Source organism: Macaca nemestrina, chromosome 9, assembly GCF_043159975.1.
Source record: "Macaca nemestrina isolate mMacNem1 chromosome 9, mMacNem.hap1, whole genome shotgun sequence".
NCBI classification, from domain to species: domain Eukaryota; kingdom Metazoa; phylum Chordata; class Mammalia; order Primates; family Cercopithecidae; genus Macaca; species Macaca nemestrina.
In genome coordinates this window covers 128785525-128806712 of record NC_092133.1, presented here as the reverse complement: position 1 = coordinate 128806712, position 21188 = coordinate 128785525, and the positions used below count along the sequence as shown (strand labels likewise).

Sequence of the window (21188 nt, the reverse complement as noted above, 5' to 3'; positions counted from 1 at the left end):
AACTGCCAGGAGAGAAAGAGGTGGGGGAAGGAACCTCCTAGAGGAAAGGGCAGACTCCACCACCCCCCCCCCCCCCCGCTTTTTTTTTTAAGACAGAGTCTCGCTCTGTCACCCAGGCTGGAGTGCAGTGGCATGATCTTGGCTCACTGCAACCTCTACCTCCCAGGTTCAAGCAATTCTTCTGGGTTCAAGCAATTCTCCTACCTCAGCCTTCCGAGTAGCTGGGATTACAGGCACCCGCCACCATGCCAGGTTAATTTTTGTATTTTTAGTAGAGATGGGGCCATGTTGCCCAGGCTGACCTTGAACTCCTGACCTCAGGTGATCCGCCCACCTCGGCCTCCCAAAGTACTGGGATTACAGGAGTGAGCCACTGTGCCCAGCCGACTCCACCCTTTTTGAACATTATTAGAACTTCTTTGATGGGCAAGAAAGGATACCAAGGAATTCCAAAAGGAAATACAATGAAGAAGGAAGGACAAGGCCCTACTGGGATCTGAGGCCTTCACAGCAGGACCCAGATGATGACGAGAGAAGATTGTCCCTTTGCAGGGTGCGCTGAGGCTGGAAGTGGTCTGTGGCCCGGCCACTTTGTTCTTGCAGGTTTGCCGTGTGATGGACTAATCAGTTATGGTCTTGGGAGCTCACAGTGGGTTCCACTGTGGCCTATGGTAAAACCAGAGAGTATCTTGAACAGCCCATAAAGAAGCATAAGACTGTAGGGTTGGCTGAGCGCAGTGGCTCACACCTGTAATCCCAGCACTTTGGGAGGCCAAGACGGGCGGATCACAAGGTCAGGAGATCGAGACCACGGTGAAACCTCGTCTCTACTAAAAATACAAAAAAAAATTAGCCGGGCGCTGTGGCGGGCGCCTGTAGTCCCAGCTACTCAGGAGGCTGAGGCAGGAGAATGGCGTGAACCCGGGAGGCGGAGCTTGCAGTGAGCCGAGATCGCGCCACTGCACTCCAGCCTGGGGAACAGAGCGAGACTCCGTCTCAAAAAAAAAAGACTGTAGGGTAGACAGTTTTCATTTTTTCTTTTCTTTTTTTTGAGACAGGGTCTTGCTCTTGTTGCCCAGGCTGGCATGCAGTGGCACGATCTCGGCTCACTGCAACCTCCACCTCCCAGGTTCAAGCGATTCTCCTGCCTCAGCTTCCCGAGTAGCTGGGATTACAGATGCGCGCCACCAGGCCCTGCTAATTTTTGTATTTTTAGTAGAGGCAGGGTTTCGCCATGTTGGCCAGGTTGGTCACAAACTCCTGACCTTGTGGTCCATCCATCTCGGCCTCCCAAAGTGCTGGGATTACAGGCACTGAGAGTTATAAGCCTGGGGTTGTTCACTGAACTCCCAGAAGTAGGAGTTTGTTAGCAGAGAAGGCAGTGGTGAGTGGGGATAGGCATTCTAGGAGCATAGAGAAGCAAAGTTAGAGAAAAGGAAGCCACAGACCAGAGAAAGCCTGGCATATTCAGAGTGTGACTTCTAAATCCCGAGGCTGGTGCCAAACAGCACTGTATTTGGCTGTTCTTGCTTTGCTATAAAGAAATACCTGTGATCGGGTAATTTATCAGAAAAGAGGCTCATTGGCTCCTGGTTCTGCAGGCTATACAGGAAGGATAGCTCTGGCATCTGCTTCTACAGAGGCCTCCGGAAGCCTCGACTCGTGGGGGAAGGTAAAGTAGGAACAGGCGCGTGTCACACGGCGAAAGCAGGAGCAAGAGAAAAAGCTGGATAGGGAGGTGCCATAGCTTTCAAACAACCAGATCTCACGAGAACTCACCATCTCTAAGACAGCACCAAGCCATGTGGGATCTGCCCCCTTGACCCAAACACCTCCCACCAGGCCCCACCTCCAGCAGTGGGGATGACATTTCAACATGAGATTTGGGTGGGGACAAATACCCAAACTATATCAAGCACCACCTCCTGTGCTCCAGGTTTTCTTCCCAGTCAAAAGCATTTTATGCTTTCTTCTCGGGGCTCTGCATTGGGACACCACGAGGAAGCACAGAGATAGACCTGGCTCTTGGGGAGAAAGGGAGGCGCGCCATTTCCACCTTAGAAAATGACCAAATCACAGAGCATGGAACAAAAAGAGCCTGAGGTTTTGTAGCCCGACATTGTCGACTCTCTCCTTTCATTGTTCATGTTCTTACTGAATCTCACACCAATCTCGGAGGCAGCTGAAAAAACCCAGGCCCAGAAGTGTGTGGTTTACCCATGGCCTACCAGGACCTGAGTGATTCTAGATGTTAGCCCCCCTCCCTACAGCTGTATATGCCTGCAATGAGAAACCAGCAAAGGAAACTGCACAGCCCTGCTAAGAGGGTCCTGGCCCAGACGCTGATTAACTGTACATTTAAGTTACATTATTGCCTTTACATTGAATTGTGGTTACAGCTATTTCCTGGATGTCAAATCCTCTAAGAATTTTTATTTATTTATTTTTTAAAGATGGGGCCAGGCGTGGTGACTCATGCCTGTAATCCTAGCACTTTGGGAGGCCAAGGTGGGTGGATCACTTGAGGTCAGGGGTTTGAGACCAGCCTGGGCAAAATGGCGAAACCCCATCTCTACTAAAAATACAAAAATTAGCTGGGCCTGTTGGTGGGTGCCTGTAATCCCAGCGATTTGGGAGGCTGAGGCAGGAGATTTGCCGAACCTGAGAGATGGAGGTTGCAGTGAGCTGAGATTGTGCCACTGCACTCCAGCCTGGGCAACAAGAATAAGACTCCATCCCCCTAAAAAAGAGAGACAGGATCTCACTCTTGCCCATGCTGGAGTGCAGTGCCACAATCACAGCTCAATGCAGCCTCAAACACCTGGGCTCAAGTCATCCTCCCATCCTTTGCCTCCTGAGTAGCTGGGACTACAGGTACACAACACTGTGCCTAATTTTTAAAATTTTTTGTAGGGACTGGGGGGCCTTGTTATGTTGCCTAGGTTGGTCTCGAAATCCTGGGGTCAAGCAATACTCCCTCCTCGGCCTCCCAATGTTCTAGGATTACATCCTCTCAGAATTTTTAAAAGCAAGAATTTTTAAAAGCAGGCCTGTAGGCCAGGCACCGTGGTTCACGTCTGTAATCACAACACTGGGAGGCTGAGGCGGGCAGATCACAAGGTCAGGAGTTTGAGACCAGCCTGACCAACATGGTGAAACCCCATCTCTATGAAAAATACAAAAATTAGCCAAGTGTGGTGGCACGTGCCTGTAATCCCAGATACTTGGGAGGCTGAGGTGGGAGAATCACTTGAAGCTGGGAGGTAGAGGTTGCAGTGAGTCAAGATCATGCCACTGCACTTCAGCCTGGGAGACAGGGTGAGAGTGTGTCTCAAAATAAATAAATCAACAAAGAAACGAGCAAACAGTCTTGAAATAAGCCGCAGCAAAACTACAATTGCACATAACATTAACAACAACAACAAAAAGTGCATATTGTAAATCCAACAGCATCCACTAAAACAAGAAAACAAAGAGCTATGGCTAATAAGGCAATAGAGATATACGGAACAGTTTTTAATACTTTTATTTCTAACTTTAAAGAATTATTATCTTAGAAGCCGGCTGCGGTGGCTCACACCTGTAATCCTCGCACTTTGGGAGGCTAAGGCAGGCAGATCGCCTGAGGTCAGGAGTTTGAGACCAGCCTGGCCAACGTGGTGAAACCCATCTCTACTAAAAATGCAAAAGTTGGCCAGGCGTGGTGGTGAGCTCCTGTAATCCCAGCTACTCAGGAGGCAAAGGCAGGAGAATCACTTGAACCTGGGGGGTGGAGGTTGCGGTGAGCTGAGATCACACCACTGCACTCCAGCCTGGGTGACAGAGCGAGATTCTATATATAAAAAAAAAGTGTAAGTCACTAGTTGTAACTGTGGAGGCCAGGCACATCACATCAGGGGCCTAACCCATAGCTGGATGGCTTCCTAGATGAAATACGAGCATTTCTTGTGCACTATCCACAGGTGGCAGAATGTCTGAGTGGGATGAAGGAACAGTATAGGAAATCTTATATTGCTGGTAGAACTTAGCCTGAATTCTCTACATATGGGGATGGGAGACATTAAACTTTCACAGCCTTATCAATGTAAGCACTGTTCTTTATGTAACTGGCAGCAACTTCAGCCAGAAATAAGAATAGCCCAGTGTCCTCTGTATTGCCAACACAAAGAGCCACAGGCCAGGAATGCTGCCAGGATGAACCAGGAAAAGCCCTGCCCCAGCCCTCGGGGCAGACTGCAGGTGCTTGTGAGTCTTGGGCAATTTGAGTGGGGTTGGAGGGTGCCCAACACCCTGGGAACCCACTTCTTGCATTAGTGTGACCTGGATGCAAGACACGGCATCAAAGGAGATCATTTTGGAGTTTTAAGATTTGACCGCCTTGTTGGATTTTGGACTTGCATGAGGCCTGTAGCCCCTTTGTTTTGGCCAATTTCTCCCATTTGGAATGGCTGTATTTACCCAATGCCTGTACCCCATTGTATCTAGGAAGTAACTAACTTGCTTTTGAGTTTACGGCTGATAGGCTGAAGGCTGATAGACTTGCCTTGTCTCAGATGAGATGTTGGACTGTGGACTTCTGAGTTAATGCTGAAATGAGTTAAGACTTTGGGGGACTGTTAGGAAGGCATGACTGGTTTTGAAATATGAGGACATAAGATTTGCGAGGGGTCCAGAGTGGAATGATACTGTGTCCCCACCGAAATCTGATCTTGAATTGTAATTCCCACAATTCCCACGTGTTATGGGAGAAACCCGGTGAGAGGTGGCTGAATCAAGGGGTGGGTCTTTCCTGCACTATTTTTGTGCTAGTGAATGAGTCTCATGAGATCTGATGGTTTTAAAAACGGGAGTTCCCCTGTGCAAACTCTCTCTCTGTCTGCTGCCATCCATGTAAGACATGACTTGCTTCTCTTTGCCTTCCACCATGATTGTGAGGCCTCCCCAGCCATGTGGCACTGTAAGTCCATGAAACCCTTTTCCAGTATAGATTACCCAGTCTTGGGTATGTCTTTCTTAGCAGCATGAAAATGGAGTAATGCAGAGACATTGCAGGGGAAACAGCAGGGATGTGTTAAAACTCACTGGGAGGGCATGTGGGAGAATTGATGAAATACAGGTTCCAAGAGCATGGAGCAGTCATTTGGGCTGTTAGTACCAGTATTGCCCTGAATTCTTGCAAATATATTCAGCATCTTGACTGGGAATTGCACCTCAGGCTGGGTGCGGTGGTTCACACTTATAATAATAGCACTTTGGGAAGCTAAGGCAGGAGAACTGCTTGAAGTCAGGAATTTGAGACCAGCCTGGGCAACATAGACAGACCCTCATCTCCAAAAAGAAATTTTTAGAATTAGGCACGTGTGGTGGTGTGCACCTCTAGTCCTAGTTACTTGGGAGGCTGAGGTGGGAAGATTGCTTGAGCCTGGGAAGTTGAAGCTGCAGTGAGCTATGATAGCACCACTGCATGCCATTCTGGGTGACAGAGCAAGACTATGTCTCTCTAAAAAAAAAAAAAAAAAAAAAAAAATGGAATTGCAACTCAAAGAAAAGCTAGTTTAAAAATCTCCTAGAAGATTGCATGTGTGGCTAGGTGCCATGGTTCATGCCTGTAATCCCAGCACTTTGGGAGGCCAAGGCAGGTAGATCACCGGAGGTCAGGAGTTTGAGACCAGCCTGGCCAATACGGTGAAACCTCATCTCTACTAAAAATACAAAATTAGCTGGGTGTGGCGATGCATGCCTATAATCCCAGCTACTTGGGAGGCTGAGGCAGGATAATCACTTGAACCTGGGAGGCGGAGGTTGCGGTGAGCCGAGATCGTGCCACTGCAACTACAGTTTGGGCAATAAGAGCAAAACTTTGCCTCCAAAAAAAAACAAAAAAAGAGAAGATTGCACTTGTAGGTGACTTTTAAGATGCTGCACTAGCACCCTTTCCCCATGATTGTATCTTTACTCACTCTAAGCATACGGGCAGCTACTGCTAGAAAGAGGCCTGTCTGTATTTTAGCCAAGACTCCGCCGGAAGAAGGCAACATTTTAGGATCTGGCCAACAGCAAGACTGTGCAGTTGTCAGTTTGGAAGACAAGACCCCACAGGGAGAAGTCACTGTATCCCCTAAGAAGAAGGGCATCACTTATGATGATTTGTTAAGCAAAACTGATCCTCATCTTATGAGGAACCAAAAAGGTCACCTGTGCCAAGGTAGGTATACTTCCCGCTGTCTTTAGTTCACTTTGCTTCTGAACCCCTGAACCTCACAGTCCCCACAAGAGCCTGTGCTTGGGTGGTCTTTTAGAGTGGTCTCACCTCCTAAGTCTCAGACATTGAAATTTCACCTTTCCAATGCAGCCATCAAACACTTTCCCCATGACCCATTCCTTCTTTCCTATGGACTTACTCTCTGTCCTCATCACAACTTCCCATCCTGGGGCCTCTTTTTCCCTGAAAGTGGAGCCCTCTCCTGCTGTCTCTTTGTCACTCCCCAGTCATAATCCCATTACACCCTTTCTCTTTATGGGGTACCCTCGATTTTCCTTCCCCGTTAGTTTCTGTCCTTCCAACCTGCCAGTTCTCATGCTTGGGCCAACCCATCTGTCCGCCATCTTTGTTTCTGAGCCTATAATACTCGTTGCTACAGAAGATCAAGAAAGCTGGCTGACACCAGTGGTGAAAGATACAGATTTCAGTGACAGCTATTGTCACCTGTGGATTTAGCCTTTCCAGCTGCTCCCACTATTGACCATTCCAACTTTATCCTAATCACCAGTCATCCCATAATTGCCCAGTGATCTCTCCTCCATCCCTGGGAAAAGAAGCCATCTGTGTAAACTCTAACCTCTTCTGCTTCCGCTTCAAAATATCTCTATAGCATCGCTCCTTCCTTTCTTCCTTTCCCCCCATCCTAGATGAACAAGTTTCATTATGCCTTTTTAGCGATAACCGCTACCCCGTCTTCTACTCCTATTCATTCATTTATTGTTCATTCCGCATGATAGGAATTCCTTGTTCATTCTTGCATGGTAGGAAAAAAGGATGAACAAAACCACCAAAGCCTCCACACTCAAAGAGCTTACCATCTAGCAGGATAGAAAATCGGTGATTATTACAAAAATCCTCTTTCTACTCCAGGACTTTGCTCCATCTCAAAGGGATGGTCTCAAACCATCCCTTTCTTTTTAATTTTCCTCAATCCTGCCTCCCTGTTAAGCACTCTCTCCCTACCTCAACCATCAGATTACTCATCGGATCAGTTTACCTGGCCAGCTCACTCTACTCCCATGGGGCTCCCAAGGCTTCTCTGTTGAAGATAGCAAACAACGTTGGTGCTCAGCCCAAATCCCCTATTGAGTAGAGTGGGTTCGCCCCAATTTCAGCGGCAAACCCCAGAGGGGCTCCCAGGCTACTGTGCTTTTCCCACAAGCAAAGAGAAGTACCCGAAGCTTCTCTTTCCTGCATTAGAATTATCCCATTGTCACCAGCATGATAGGATACTTTCAGTTCTTGTCTTCTCTGATCTCTTAGAAGCATTCCACACCTTTTTTTTTTCTTTTTTTTGACGGAGTTTCACTCTGTGGCCCAGGCTGGAGTGCAGTGGCATGATCTCGGCTCACTGCAAACTCCACCTCCTTGGTTCAAGCGATTCTCCTGCTTCAGCCTCCTATGTAGCTGGGATTACAGGCATGCACCACGACATCTGGCTCATTTGTGTATTTTTAGTAAAGACGGGGTTTCACCATGTTGGCCAGGCTGGTCTCAAACTCCTGACCTCAGGTGATCCACCCACCTCGGCCTCCCAAAGTGCTGGGATTCCAGGTGTGAGCAACCGCACCTGGCCCACACCTTTGACCCGTTGGTATCCTCCTGGCTCTTCCTGAGAGGCCCAGTTACCTCTTTGTGCTCCTACTTCCCTGGCATCCCCATCTAACTCTTCTTTCAGCTTCTCTTTTTCTGCTTGGTGTTCACATGCCAGTGATTCTCAGGACTCTAGCCTACACTCTTCACCTGCAAACCACTGACTTTCAGTGAGTTGGTCACTGAGTTTGAGGAGAGTATCCACAACTCCCGACCCTTGAATGGTACCAGACACAGATACAACAAATACACACGGTATTTTTCTTTTTTCTTTTGAAATGGAGTTTCGCTGTTTTTGCCCAGGCTGGCGTGCAATGGCACGATCTCAGCTCACTGTAACCTCCGCCTCCTGGGTTCAAGCGATTCTCCTGCCTCAGCCTCCCGAGTAGCTGGGATTACAGGCACCCACCACCATGCCCAGCTAATATTTTGTATTTTTAGTAGAGACAGGGTTTCACTATCTTAGCCAGGCTGGTCTGGAACTCCTGACCTTAGGCAATCCACCTGCCTCAGCCTTCTGAAATGCAGGGATTACAGGCATCAGCCACCACGCCCAGCCCATGAGATGTTTTAATACAGGCATGCAATGTAAAATAATATCATGGAGAATGGGGTATCCATCCTCTCAAACATTTATCCTTTGTGTTACAGACAATCAAATTATACTCTTCTAGTTATTTTAGAGCCAGCCACTGCTGGCTCAGGCAGCCTGCTTTGATTCCCTTATCTGAACCCCACCTATATCCTGCTGATTGGTCCATTTTACAGAGAGCCGATTGGTCCATTTTGACAGAGTCCTGATTGGTGCATTTACAATCCATGAGCTAGACACAGAGTGCTGTTTTACAATCCTTTAGCTAGACATAAAAGTTCTCCAAGTCCCCACTAGATTCGCTAGACACAGAGCACTGATTGGTGCATTTACAAACCTTGAGCTAGACACAGAGCACTGATTGGTGCATTTACAATCCTGCAGCTAGACATAAAAGTTCTCCAAATCCCCACCCGACTCAGGAGCCCAGCTGGCTTCACCTAGTGGATGCCATGCCAGGGCTGCGGGCAGAGCTGCCCACCAGTCCCGCGCTGCAAGCCCGCACTCCTCAGCCTTTGGGCGGTGGATGGGACTGGGTGCCGCGGTGCAGGGGTAGGTGCCCATCCGGGAGGCTCAGGCCATGCGGGAGCCCATGGAGAGGGCAGGGCTCAGGCATGGTGGGCTGCAGGTCCCAAGCCCTGCCCCGCGGGGAGGCGGCTGAGGCCCAGCGAGAAATCGAGCATGGCGTCATCGGGCCAGCAGTGCTGGGGGACCCGGCGCACCCGCCGCAGCTGCTGACCCAGGTGCTAAGCCTCTCACTGCCCAAAGCCGGCAGTGCCTGCTGGCTACTCCAAGTGCAGGGCCTGCTGAGCCCATGCCCACCTGGCACTTGCACTGGCCCATGAGCACCACATGCAGCCCCACTTCCCACCTGCTCCTCTCCCTCCACACCTCCCCGCAAGTAGAGGGAGCTGGCTCCAGACTCAACCAGTCCAGAGAGGGGCTCCCACAGTGCAGCGGTGTGTTGAAGGGTTCCTCAAGTGCACCAAGAGCAAGTGAGTGCTGCTAGCACGTTGTCACCTCTCACCAACTCTTTGAGAGCCCAAGGTGGGTGGATCACCTGAGTTCAGAAGTTCTGGCCAACATAACAGAGGTGGAGGTTGCCATGAGCTGAGATTGCGCCACTGCACTCCAGCCTGGGTGACAAAGAAAGACTCCATCTCAAAAAACAAACAAACAAAAAAAGACTTCAGTCCCTTCTTGCTCATGCTATTGTGCTCTCTTGCCCCCTGCCTTCTTTATGGGATCAGATGCAGCACAAAAGCCCTCACCAGATTCCAGTGTCATGCTATTGGACTTCCCAGCCTCCAGAACCATGAGCCAAATAAATTTGTATTGTTTATACATTATCCCCTCTCACGTATTCTGTCATGGTGACAAACTAAGTAACAGACTAAGACAGCAGACTAAGACAGCAGTCTTCTATATCTGATGATACTAAACCCACTGTAATAGGCAGAATAATTGCCCCCCAAAGATGTCCACGTCCTCATCCCTGGAACCTGTGAATATGTTACCTTGTGTGACAAAATAAACCTTACAGATGTAATTAGGTTAAATATCTTGAGATGCAGAGATTATACTGAATTTTCAGGATGGGTTCACTGTAATCATAAAGGTTCTCCTAAAAGGGCACTGGATGAGTCAGAGTTAGAGAAAGTTACGTGATCATGAAAGCTAATGTCTGAGTGATGCGAGGAAGGAGCCACTCTGGAGAAAGCAGAAAGCCTCTTGAATCTGGAAAGGACAGGATAACAGATTCTCTGCCTAGACTTTCCAGAAGAAACCACACCTTGTTTTTACCAAATAAGACCCGTTTCAGACTTCTGGCCTCCAGAACTGTAACAGAATAAACTAATGTCATTTTCCACTACTTGGTTTGTGCTCATTTATTAAAGCAGCAGTAAGAAGGACACCTACACAGATCAGATGGGGCAAATAACTATCCTTAGTCTTGAAGTCTACATAGCTTCAGTCATGGGCTTCCATTTTTTGGCCATGAACCACATTTTGGTTATAGATAGGATCCATTCCAAGGAAGCTGGTCAGGCAGTTTCTTCCTGGAACAGTTCCCAGTAATTAGCTTGAAGGTTTTAAATGCCACTTCATCTTTCTGCAGCAAGTCCTACTTCAAAAACATGACCCTTAGCACAATCGTATGACACATGGGGTCCCTGTGACCAGGGTTTTCCCAGTGTGTGGTATGATGGGCATAGCTGGTATTTTCACATCTTGCCAACCTTTCTCAGAAGACAGATGAACTTTCTTCTTGGCCCCTTTGTGGCCACCTTTTATAAAGTGCCTGTCTCCAATAACTACCGTTCATGATGTTACTGAGAGGAACAGCTACACCCACTGCCAGCTGCTTTTAGTAGATGTATTTGTGTTGTGGTGTGGGGCTCGGCTTAGTAGATGTGTTTGTGCTGTGGTGTAGGACTCTGCCCACAGGTTGTGGTCCATAATGGCAACAGCCTCCCTACCAAGAAAACAGCCCAGTCCTGCTCCATACCAGATGCTGGTGCCCAGCTTCAGTCATGGGTTTTCTTACGCCCAATGGCGCACACAGTTGCCAGTTTCAGACTGCAGATCGAGGTAGCAACAGGGCCAGAGTGTCAAGCTTTGGTCCAAAACCAGGAATGAATGAACATTCCTGAAGAATTTCTTTTGCTCCAGGGTCAGAAACCCGTGAGTTTTCTGCCCTTAAACTGTACATGGTGACAATGTCGAGAAGCCATCAATTGCTCTTTAACCACATATTACCCAAAGATCAGTGGTTCTCAAACCTGGTTGCACACTGGACTCTAACAAGGAACTTTTTAAAAAATACAAATGTCTAGGCTCCATCCCGTTACAGTTAAACTATAATATCTGTGGGTGGGACACAGGCATTGGTTTTTATTTTTAAAAAGCAAAAGCAAAATCTCCCCCAGGTAATTTTAAATGGTTAAAAAAACAACAATCGAGATTGAAAACTATTGCCCTAGATTCCTGCTTTCTGTAGAATGATGAGCCCAAATCCAGCCATCCCCTGGCTGCCACCCGTGGGCCTAGATCCCAGGTAAGTACTTAGAACAAACAAAAACATTTTTTTTTTTGAGACTTAGTCTTGCTCTGTCGCCCAGACTGGAGTGCAGTGACGTGATATCGGCTCACTGCAAGCTCTGCCTCCTGGGTTCACACCATTCTCCTGCCTCAGCCTGCTGAGTAGCTGGGACTACAGGCACCCGCCACCGTGTCCAGCTAATTTTCGGTGCTTTTAGTAGAGACGGGGTTTCACCATGTTAGCCAGGATGGTCTCGATTTCCTGACCTTGTGATCTGCCCACATCAGCCTCCCAAAGTGCTGGGATTACAGGCATGAGCCACCGCGCCTGGCCCCACACAATAAAAACATTTTCAGGCATGCCTGTGGGGAAGCTTCTGTCAAAGAGTGGCTGGGCAATTCATCTTCAGCAACATCTTATTGCCCCAATCATACATCATGAGTGCCTATGGTTGAGGTTCTTGGCTAGCACATTAAGGATAAATTGCAGTAGGACTCATCAGGTTATCTGGCTGATTTCTATAAATCAAAATGATTGAGTTTTTATTCTATGAAGATCACCAAAGTGTTGACAAATTTGAGACCTCTACTACTTTCAGCAATGCCTGAACTAGATCAGCCTCCACAGGACACAAGACTTTATGAAACTAGTGAGAAGTGACAATGTGGTAGCAGCCTTCATTCGCTCTTGGTGACTCCTTGGCCTTGGTGTCCACTCTGGCCGTGCTTGAGGAGCCCTTCAGCCCACCACTGCACTGCGGTAGCCCCTCTCTGGGCTGGCCGAGGCCAGCCGGCTCCCTCTGCTTGCAGTGAAGTGTGGAGGGGAGGCACGGGCAGGAACCAGGGTTGCACGTGGCCCTTGCGGTCCAGCAGGAGTTTTAGGTGGGTGTGGGCTCAGCAGGCCCTGCACTGGCAGTAGCCAGCTGGCAGTGAGGAGCTTAGCACCTTGGCCAGCAGCTATGGAGGGTGTCAAGAATGCGTCAGTAAGGGCCACTACATCCGACCTTCCTCAGTCCTCTTTGTGGTATAAGAGGAAAACTAGTGTTTCTGTTGCTGCATCGGTGAGCACAACTATTCCGATCAGCCATTGAGGGCCAGGAAATTGACTTCCTCCTGGACACTGGCATGGCCTTCTCAGTGATAATCTCCTGTCCTGGACGACTGTCCTCAAGATCTGTTACCACGCGAGGAATCCTGGGACAGCCTGTAACCAGGTATTTCTTCAACCCTATCCAAAAGGAAGTAGCTACAGCGGTCATTGGTCAAATTCCCAACAGCAGTTAGGGTGTCCTGTTTAGAGGGGGGATTGAGAGGTAATCAGCCCTCACTCTCAGCGCCTCCTCGGTCTCAGCACCCACTCTGGTGGCACTTGAGGAGCCCTTCAGCCCGCCACTGCACTGTGGGAGCCCCTCTCTGGGCTGGCCGAGGCCAGAGCCAGCTCCCTCTGCTTGTGGTGTGGCGTGGAGGGAGAGATGTGGGTGGGAACTGGGGCTACGCATAGCACTCGTGGGCCAGCGTGAGTTCTGGGTGAGCACAGACTCAGCCAGCCCTGAACTCAGAGCAGCCAAGCCAGCACCACAGGCCCCAGGCAGTGAGGGGCTCAGCACCAGGCCAGCAGCTGAGAAGGGTGCGCCAGGTCCCCTAGCATTGCTGGCCCACCCGCACCATGCTTGAATTCTCACAGGGCCTCAGGTGCCTCCCTGCAGGGCAGGGCTCCGGACCTGCAGCTCTCCACGCCTGAGCCCTGCCCCCCATGGACTCCCACACAGCCTGAGCCTCCCAGACGGGCACACCCCCTGCTCCGTGGCACCCGGTCTCATCAACTGCCCAAGGGCTGAGGAGTGTGGGCATGTGGCACGGGACACAAAAGCAGGCTGCCTGAGTCAGCAGTGGCAACCCACTCGGGTCGCCTTCCACACTGTGGAAGCTTCGTTCTTTTGCTCTTTACAATAAATCTTGGTGTTGCTCACTCTTTGGGTCTACGCCACCTTCATGAGCTGTAACACTCACTGCAAAGATCTGCAGCTTCACTCCTGAAGCCAACAAGACCACAAAACCAACAGGAAGAACGAACAGCTCCAGACGTGCCACCTTTAAGAGCTGTAACACTCACTGCGAAGATCTGCAGCTTCACTTCTGAAGTCAGCGAAGACCACGAACCCACCAGAAGGAAGCAACTGCAGACACATCTGAACATCTGAAGGAACAAACTCCGGACACACCATCTTTAAGAACGGTAACACTCACCGCAAGGGTCTGCGGCTTCATTCTTGAAGTCACCGAGACCAAGAACCCACCAATTCCGGACACACTGGGATGACAGGCGTGAGCCACCACGCCCAGCCCATGAGATGTTCTAATACAGGCATGCAATGTAAAATAATGTCATGGAGAATGGGGTATCCATCCTCTCAAACATTTATCCTTTGTGTTACAGACAATCCAGTTATACTCTTCTAGTTATTTTAGAATGTACAGTTAAGTTATTATTGACTACAGTCACTCTGTTGTGCTATAAAATAGCTGGACATCACACTTCCTTCCTCCCTCTCCCATGGTCTCCATAGCTAAGAAATGATCAGTTCCTACTGGTTTCATGGTCAAAATAGCTGAGGAACCCAAGCCACCTTTTCATCCTCAGCTCCTCCACTTTAGCACAAAGGCAGAATGCATTAGGGGTGAACAGCATAGTTTCTGGAACCAGACTACTTGGGTTTGCCCTCTGGTCTGTTCCCTAGCCACGTGTCTTTCAGTCAGTTACTTAACCTCTCTGTGCCTTAGCTTTTCTTAATCTTCAAAATGGGGGACATAATACCTTAATTATTCTTGTGAATAATGCCTACATGATTGTAAACATGAAAAGTCTTAATAGGTATTGAAAGCTTAGAAGGGTGTTTGGCCCCTAGTGTTATGTGTTTGCTAATATCATAAGACCGGGTATCACTCTTAATCGTCTAGATCTATAAAACAGCCTCTTGTTTTTACTGTCCAGTCACTCATTCTGAAAGTCAATTCACATTTTTCCACCTTCCAGTGGATTCTCTTCTTCTTTTCTTTTTTTTTTTTTAAGACAGAATTTCGCTCTTGTCGCCCTGGAGTGCAGTGGCGCAGTCTCGGCTCACTGCAACCTCCGCCTCCTGGGTTCAAGTGATTCTCCTGCCCCAGCCTCCCCAGTAGCAGGTGACTACCACCATGCCCAGCTAATTTTTTGTAGTTTTTAGTAGAGATGAGGTTTCACTATGTTGGCTGGCTGGTCTCGAACTCCAGACCTCAGGTGATCCGCCCGCCTTAGCCTCCCAAAGTGCTGGGGTTACCGGCATGAGCCACCGTGCCCCATCAGATTCTCTTCCTCTTAAGATCAAGTCCAAACTCCTCAAAAGTTTTTGCTTATAAAGTCATTGATAACCTGCCTCCTAACTACTTTCTCATTTCTTCTTTTACCACTTGCTCTCCCCCGTTCTGCCTTCCAGTTATTTTTTCTTTTTCTTTTTTATTTTTTCTGAGACAGAGTCTCGCTCTTGTTGCTCAGGCTGGAGTGCAATGGCGCGATCTCAGTTCACTGCAACCTCTGCCTTTTGGGTTCAAGGGATTCTCCTGCCTGAGCCTCCCGAGTAGCTGAGGTTATAGGCATGCGCCACCACATCCAGCTAACTTTGTATTTTTAGTAGAGACAGGGTTTCTCCATGTTGGCCAGGGTGGTCTCGAACTACTGACCTCAGGTGATCCGCCCATCTAGGCCTCCCAAAGTGCTAGGATTACAGGCATGAGCCACCACACCGGCCTTGCCTTCCAGTTTAGTTAACTGCTTTTCTTTTCCTAATAGGTGGTGCATTGTGTCTCTTCTGGGCCATAGCCCATGTTGTTCTTCCTGCTTTGTTCTTGTTGTTGTTCTTTCATAATGTTCTGAGATTACCTCATTTCCCGTGCCCTCTCTTTCTGTGGCTATCCAAAGAAGGTCATCTTTCAGACTGTTTGCTCAGAGTTCATCTCAAAACCTGGCAAGTGAGTATTTTATATTTTCAATTATCTAAAAATCCTAAGAGTAATACCTTCTCAGATATGTCTCATGTGCACAGCCTATAATTAGATTATCTTTTAAGCTAATCTGTGAATATTGCTTTATAACTAGAGAATTTAGTCTGTTTGTAGGTAATATAATCACTGGTATCTGGGGTTTAATCTGTCATCTTGCATTCTACTTTTTATTCGCTTTACCTGTTCTATGTTTCTTTCCCTTTCCTTTTCTCAGTTCTCTTGTTGATTAAACAAACATTTGTCTCTCCCAGTTTGGATGATTTACAGTCTGTTTCTGTTCTTCTAAGGGCTAGCCTGAGAAATTAAGGCATGCATATTTATACAGTCTAAACTGAGTAAAAACTCACAGATAATGTAAGGACCTTTCTTTGCCTGTTCCTGACTTTGACATTATTTTGCCTTGTATTTTAATTATATATATATATATATATATATATATATATATATATATATATATATATATATTCTTTCTTTCTTTCTTTTTTTTTTTTTTTTTTTTTTTTTTTTTTTTTTTTGAGATAGAGTTTTGCTCTGTCGCCCAGGTTGGAGTACAATGGCACAATCTCAGCTCACTGCAACCTCCACCTCCCGGTTTGAAACAATTCTCCTTCTTCAGCCTCCCAAGTAGCTCGGATCACAGGCATCTGCCACCACGCCCAGCTAATTTTTGAATTTTAGGAGAGATGGGGTTTCACCTTGTTGACCAGGCTGGTCTCAAACTCCTGACCTCGTGATTCACCCACCTTCGCCTCCCAAAGTGCTGGGATTACAGGCATGAGCCACTGCATCTGTCCCTAATTTTGTATATATTTTAAGGTCCACCACACATTACAATGACCATTTTATGTAATCAATGTTCATTTACATTAGCTCACATATTTATCACTGTCTTTTTCATTCCTCCTTGCATCTCCTATGTTCCATCTGGGATCATTTACTTTCTGCTCAAAGTATATCCTTTAACGTTTCTTTAAAAAGTGTCTCCTGGTGACAAACTGAGTTTTTACTTGTCTGAAAATGTCTTCACATTGTCCTGTTTCCTAAAAGCTGTTTCTACTGGGTATAGAATTCGAATTTGGCAGTTCTTGTCTCTTAGTACTTGAAGATATCATTCTATTCTCTTCTATGTTTTTGCATTGCTATGAGTCCATGCCCACTTCTTCTCACCTCCTGGCTCCTTTTAATAGTTTTCTTCTGTGTTTCTTTGTTTTGCAGGTTCATTGTAATGCATCTCTATAAAGATTGCTTTTTTGGTAATCTAGTCTGCTGGACATTTGCTGGGCATGTTTTATCTTTGGACTAGTTTTATGCATCAGTTCCACAAAAATCTAAGCCATTATCTCTGGAGTATTGTCTCTGTCCCACTCTCCCTCTTCTCTCATCTGGTACTTCAATCAAATGAAAGCATCTAGAGATTTAACTTTGAGGAGAGAGTCGCTGTTATTTTTACTGGAGGATCCCTCCAGTGTTGAAAACAAAACCCAGGACATTTTACTCAACTTGGAAAACATTTCTTGAGTCAACTTGGACAGTGGTTAAATGTTTAATCCTCCCAGGTATTAATTGATCACAGACTGTGCCAAGTCAAAAAAATAATACAAAACAAGGTTTTAATGTCCTTCAATTAGAAAGGGTTGCAGGAATACAACCTACTTTTATGAAAACTTTGTAATGCTCCGTAACAACTTTTAATTCTCAACACCAAAAAATTTGTATCCCAGCTCTGACTGCCTATTTTCCTTGGAAGAACTTGCTGTCTTTTTCTGCCTTTCATATGATTACCTAAGAAAGAACTATTTCCACATAAAGTATGTGAAATCCTCATGAGTCATTCAGGTGATTTTTTTCTGAGAGGTGATGATGGCTCTGGCCCAGAATTACTAAGAAAAGGCTCTAAGAAACAAACAGATGGGCTCCCCACCCTCCATAAACTTTCTTCCTCTATTTAGGAACATCTTTCTGTTCCTAAAAATGCCCTCCACTACGTGATAAAAACTGGAGGCTGAGGGATTCACCTGGGCTCTCTGGAACTGTGTTGAAAGTCACAACTAAGCCTGTCAAGTTAAGTGTGGCCTTAAAATGAATACTTGGGATCCAGAGAGCTCCTAGGAAGTAAGAAGATAAAGACCTTTATAAATGACAGAACTGCACTTGAGGTCAGGAGTTCAAGACCAGCCTGGCCAACATGGTGAAACTCCCGTCTCTACTAAAAATACAAAAATTAGCAAGGCGTGGTGGCGGGTGCCTGTAATCCCAGCTACTTGGGAGGCTGAGGCAGAGGAATCACCTGAACCTGGGACGTAGAGGTTGTAGTGAGCCCAGGTGGCGCCACCACACTCTAGCCTGGGCGATATAGCGAGACTCAGTCTCTAAATAAATAAATAAATAAATAACACATCTGGCCAGGTGTTGTGGCTCATGCCTGTAATCCCAGCACTTTGGGAGGCTGACGTGGGTGGATCACTTGAGGTCAGGAGTTCAAGACCAGCCTGGGCAACATGGCAAAACCCTGTCTCTACTAGAAATACAAAAGTTATCTGGGCGCAGTGACGGGCCCCTGTAATCCCAGCTACTTGCGAGGCTGAGACAGGAGAATCACTTGAACCTGGGAGGTGGAACCTGGGAGGTGAGCCAAGATAGAGCCACTGCACTCCAGCCTGGGTGACAGAGTGAGACTCTGTCTCAAAAATAAATAAATAAATAAATAAATAAATAAATAAATAAATAAATAACAGATCTTTCGGTATTTTTCTTCCCTTTTCTGAATATTTGAAGCTTGTAAAATGGGAAGTTTGGCACAGCAGTGAAGCCTTTTTTAAGAATCCCTCTTTCTTGAGATTTATTTTATTTTATTTTTTGAGATGGAGTCTCAGTCTGTTGCTCCGACTGGAGTGCAATGGTGCGATCTCAGCTCACTGCAACCTCCATCTCCCGAGTTCAAGCAATTCTCCTGCCTCAGCCTCCCGACTAACTGGGATTACAGCCATGTGACACATGTCCAGCTAATTTTTGTATTTTCCGTAGAGATGGGAGTTTCACCACGTTGGCCAGGCTGGTCTCGAACTCCTGACCTCAAGTACTGGGATGAGCCACCATGCCCAGCCTCTTTCTTGAGATTTAAAGGAGCACAACTTTATAAACACCTAGAAAGCTAGGATATCTCTGTTGTCAAAACAAACATCCCTCACCCTTACCCTAATTTTCTAGTATGTATGGAATGTTTTCTGTTCTTTTAGGAGGAGGCTTGTTTCATGGCTACAGTCTGGAAATGTTGCATCTTTGTCTTTCTGTATATATGTGGGCAGTCCTGACAGTGGAGGCGGTTACTGCGAATTGGATATGAACGGGGTGCGGTGAAGGGTGGTGACTCCTTATCTGAATAACATCAGTTGTGTTGCTTCTAACCCATTTCTTCTTCTCCTTTGTCATCACCACTGTCATTTTTTTTTCTCTTCTCTGTCTTCTCCTTCCTTTGCCTCTCACCTTCTTCGTTTTTAACAGAAGTTGGAGCAGTCAATAAGAGTCAGAGCCTTTAAACAGAAATCTACTCACTTTTCTGTGTGCACAAGGCTGAGCAGAGGTTCTGCCTCTCAAGAGGAACTGAGTGCTGTTGGGCATTCAACACACCGCAGAGACCAGCAATCTTGCCCCCTCACCTCACAGCATGGACAGAGGAGACCAAGCTAAGAGAACCAGGTAGGTCACTCCTTGCGCCACCAGGCTCTTCCTCCATCCCGGGGCTCCGATACCCTGCCTTTGTGCGACTCTCTTTTTAGTTTGAAAGAGGCTTCTCGGTCAGGTGCAGTGACTCATGCCTGTAATCCTAGCACTTTGGGAGACTGAGGCAGGTGAAACACCTGAGGTCAGGAGTTCAAGACCAGCCTGGCCAACATGGCAAAACGCCATCTCTACTAAAAATACCAAAAATTCGCCGGGTGTGGTGGCACACACTCAGGATGGTGGTAATCCCAGCCACTCAGGAGGCTGAGGCAGGAGAATTGCTGGAACCCAGGAGGTGGAGGTTGCAGTGAGACGAGATCGTACCACTGCACTCCAGCCTGGTTGACAGCGAGACTCCATCTCAAAAAATAAAATAAAATAAAATAAAAAATAATTCGTCTTTTTTGCCTTTATCTTTAAACTAGTAAATATTTACATAAGCGCCCAAATAAACAGCAGGGAGTTTTTCTCCAGAAATTATCTACCCCCTGCCCCGCCAAAAAAATTTTCGTTTGTGCCTAGGTTCATCTAAAATCTCTCATTTTATGGGTGTTCTCAATTATCTTGTTATGAAGAACAAAGTACCCGTTACAGAACACAAGTTAACCTGAAAAGGTATCAGTTGGTGTTAGTTTTCGATGTTTGTAGAGATCAACTGAAAACACAAGAGAGGGGTATAACAGATTTCATCATTATACTAGGGTTTAGAACCTCACATTTGGGAATATTATATATCTTTGTAAGGAATTTAATGGTCAATTTGGAAACTTTATAGAAATCATTGAAATTGTGGCGAGCGCAAATGTGTACAGATAGGATGACTTTTTCAAAAAGAACTTTTCCTAATATCACCTGATTGGGTACTTGGATCTTGGAATAAAATTCCAGTGACACTATAAGTAGATTGGTTTGTTTGTTTGTTTTGAGATGGAGTCTCACTCTGTCACCCAGGCTGGAGAGCAGTGGTGCGATCTCGGCTCTCTGTAACCCCCGCCTCCTGGGTTCAAGTAATTCTCCTGCCCCAACCTCCCGAGTACCCAGGATTACAGTTGCCCACCACCACATCCAGCTAATTTTTGTATTATTATAGAGACAGGGTTTTGCCATGTTGGCCAGGCTGCTCTCGAACTCATGACCTCTAGTGATCTGCCTCCCTTGGCTTCCCAAAGTGCCAGGCTTACAGGCATGAGCCACTGAGCCCAGCCTATAAGTAAATGTATAAAGCACTGTTTATCAAACATTCAGAAGGAAGTCAAAATTATATGCTCTATAAAACTGACATATAACTTGAAAAGTGACTCTGGAGATCATGAAGATACCAAGATCGAAGCTGTCCATGAATGGTTTGGATAAAAGTATTCACCAAATTGTGAAAAAGGCAGTTTCTAAATTAACATTTATGTCACTTCAAGTGTGCATATAAAATGCACTTACTGAATGTTATATATAGGTATGTGACAATTTCACCTACATCCCTAAAAGTTTATTTAATTTAAAAATTAGAGACAAGGGCTGGGCGTGGTGGCTCATGTTTGTAATCCCAGCACTTTTGGAGGTTGAGGCGGGCGAATCACCTGAGGTTGGGAGGTCGAGACCAGCCTGACCAACATGGAGAAACGCCGTCTCTACTAAAACATAAAAAAATTAGCTGGGCTTGGTGGCACTTGCCTGTAATCCCAGCTACTTGGGAGGCTGAGGCAGGAGAATCACTTGAACCTGGAAGGTGGAGGTTGCTGTGAACCAACATCGTGCCACTGCACTCCAGCCTGGGCAACAAAGTGAGACTAGGTCTTAAAAAAAAAAAAAAAAAAAAATTAGAGGCAAGATGTTACTCTGTCACTGAGGCTGGAATTCAGTGGTTCAGTCATAGCTCTCTGCACCATCAAAATCCTAGGCTCCAGAGATCCTCCTGCCTCTGCCTCCCAAGTAGCTGGGATCATAGCT

General features: G+C 46.8%; 2 protein-coding genes across 4 annotated transcripts in view; one reads left to right on the top strand and one right to left on the bottom strand.

Annotated features, from left to right (window-relative positions):
- LOC105490653 (acyl-CoA-binding domain-containing protein 7-like) overlaps nt 1-21188 on the bottom strand; it is a 92462-nt gene that overhangs the window by 41122 nt on the left and 30152 nt on the right. The window lies entirely within an intron of this gene.
- LOC105468343 (S-acyl fatty acid synthase thioesterase, medium chain-like) overlaps nt 15447-21188 on the top strand; it is a 29916-nt gene continuing 24174 nt past the window's right edge. The window contains exons 1-2 of one of the 3 annotated variants that reach the window (XM_011718436.3): nt 15447-15491; nt 19026-19220. In XM_011718436.3, the coding sequence (XP_011716738.2) occupies nt 19189-19220 (32 nt within the window). In that variant the 5' untranslated portion in view covers nt 15447-15491; nt 19026-19188. Of the gene's footprint in view, nt 15492-18705; nt 19221-21188 lie in introns of those variants that run through there. The other 2 variants (XM_071070452.1, XM_071070453.1) reach the window with 2 other exon arrangements.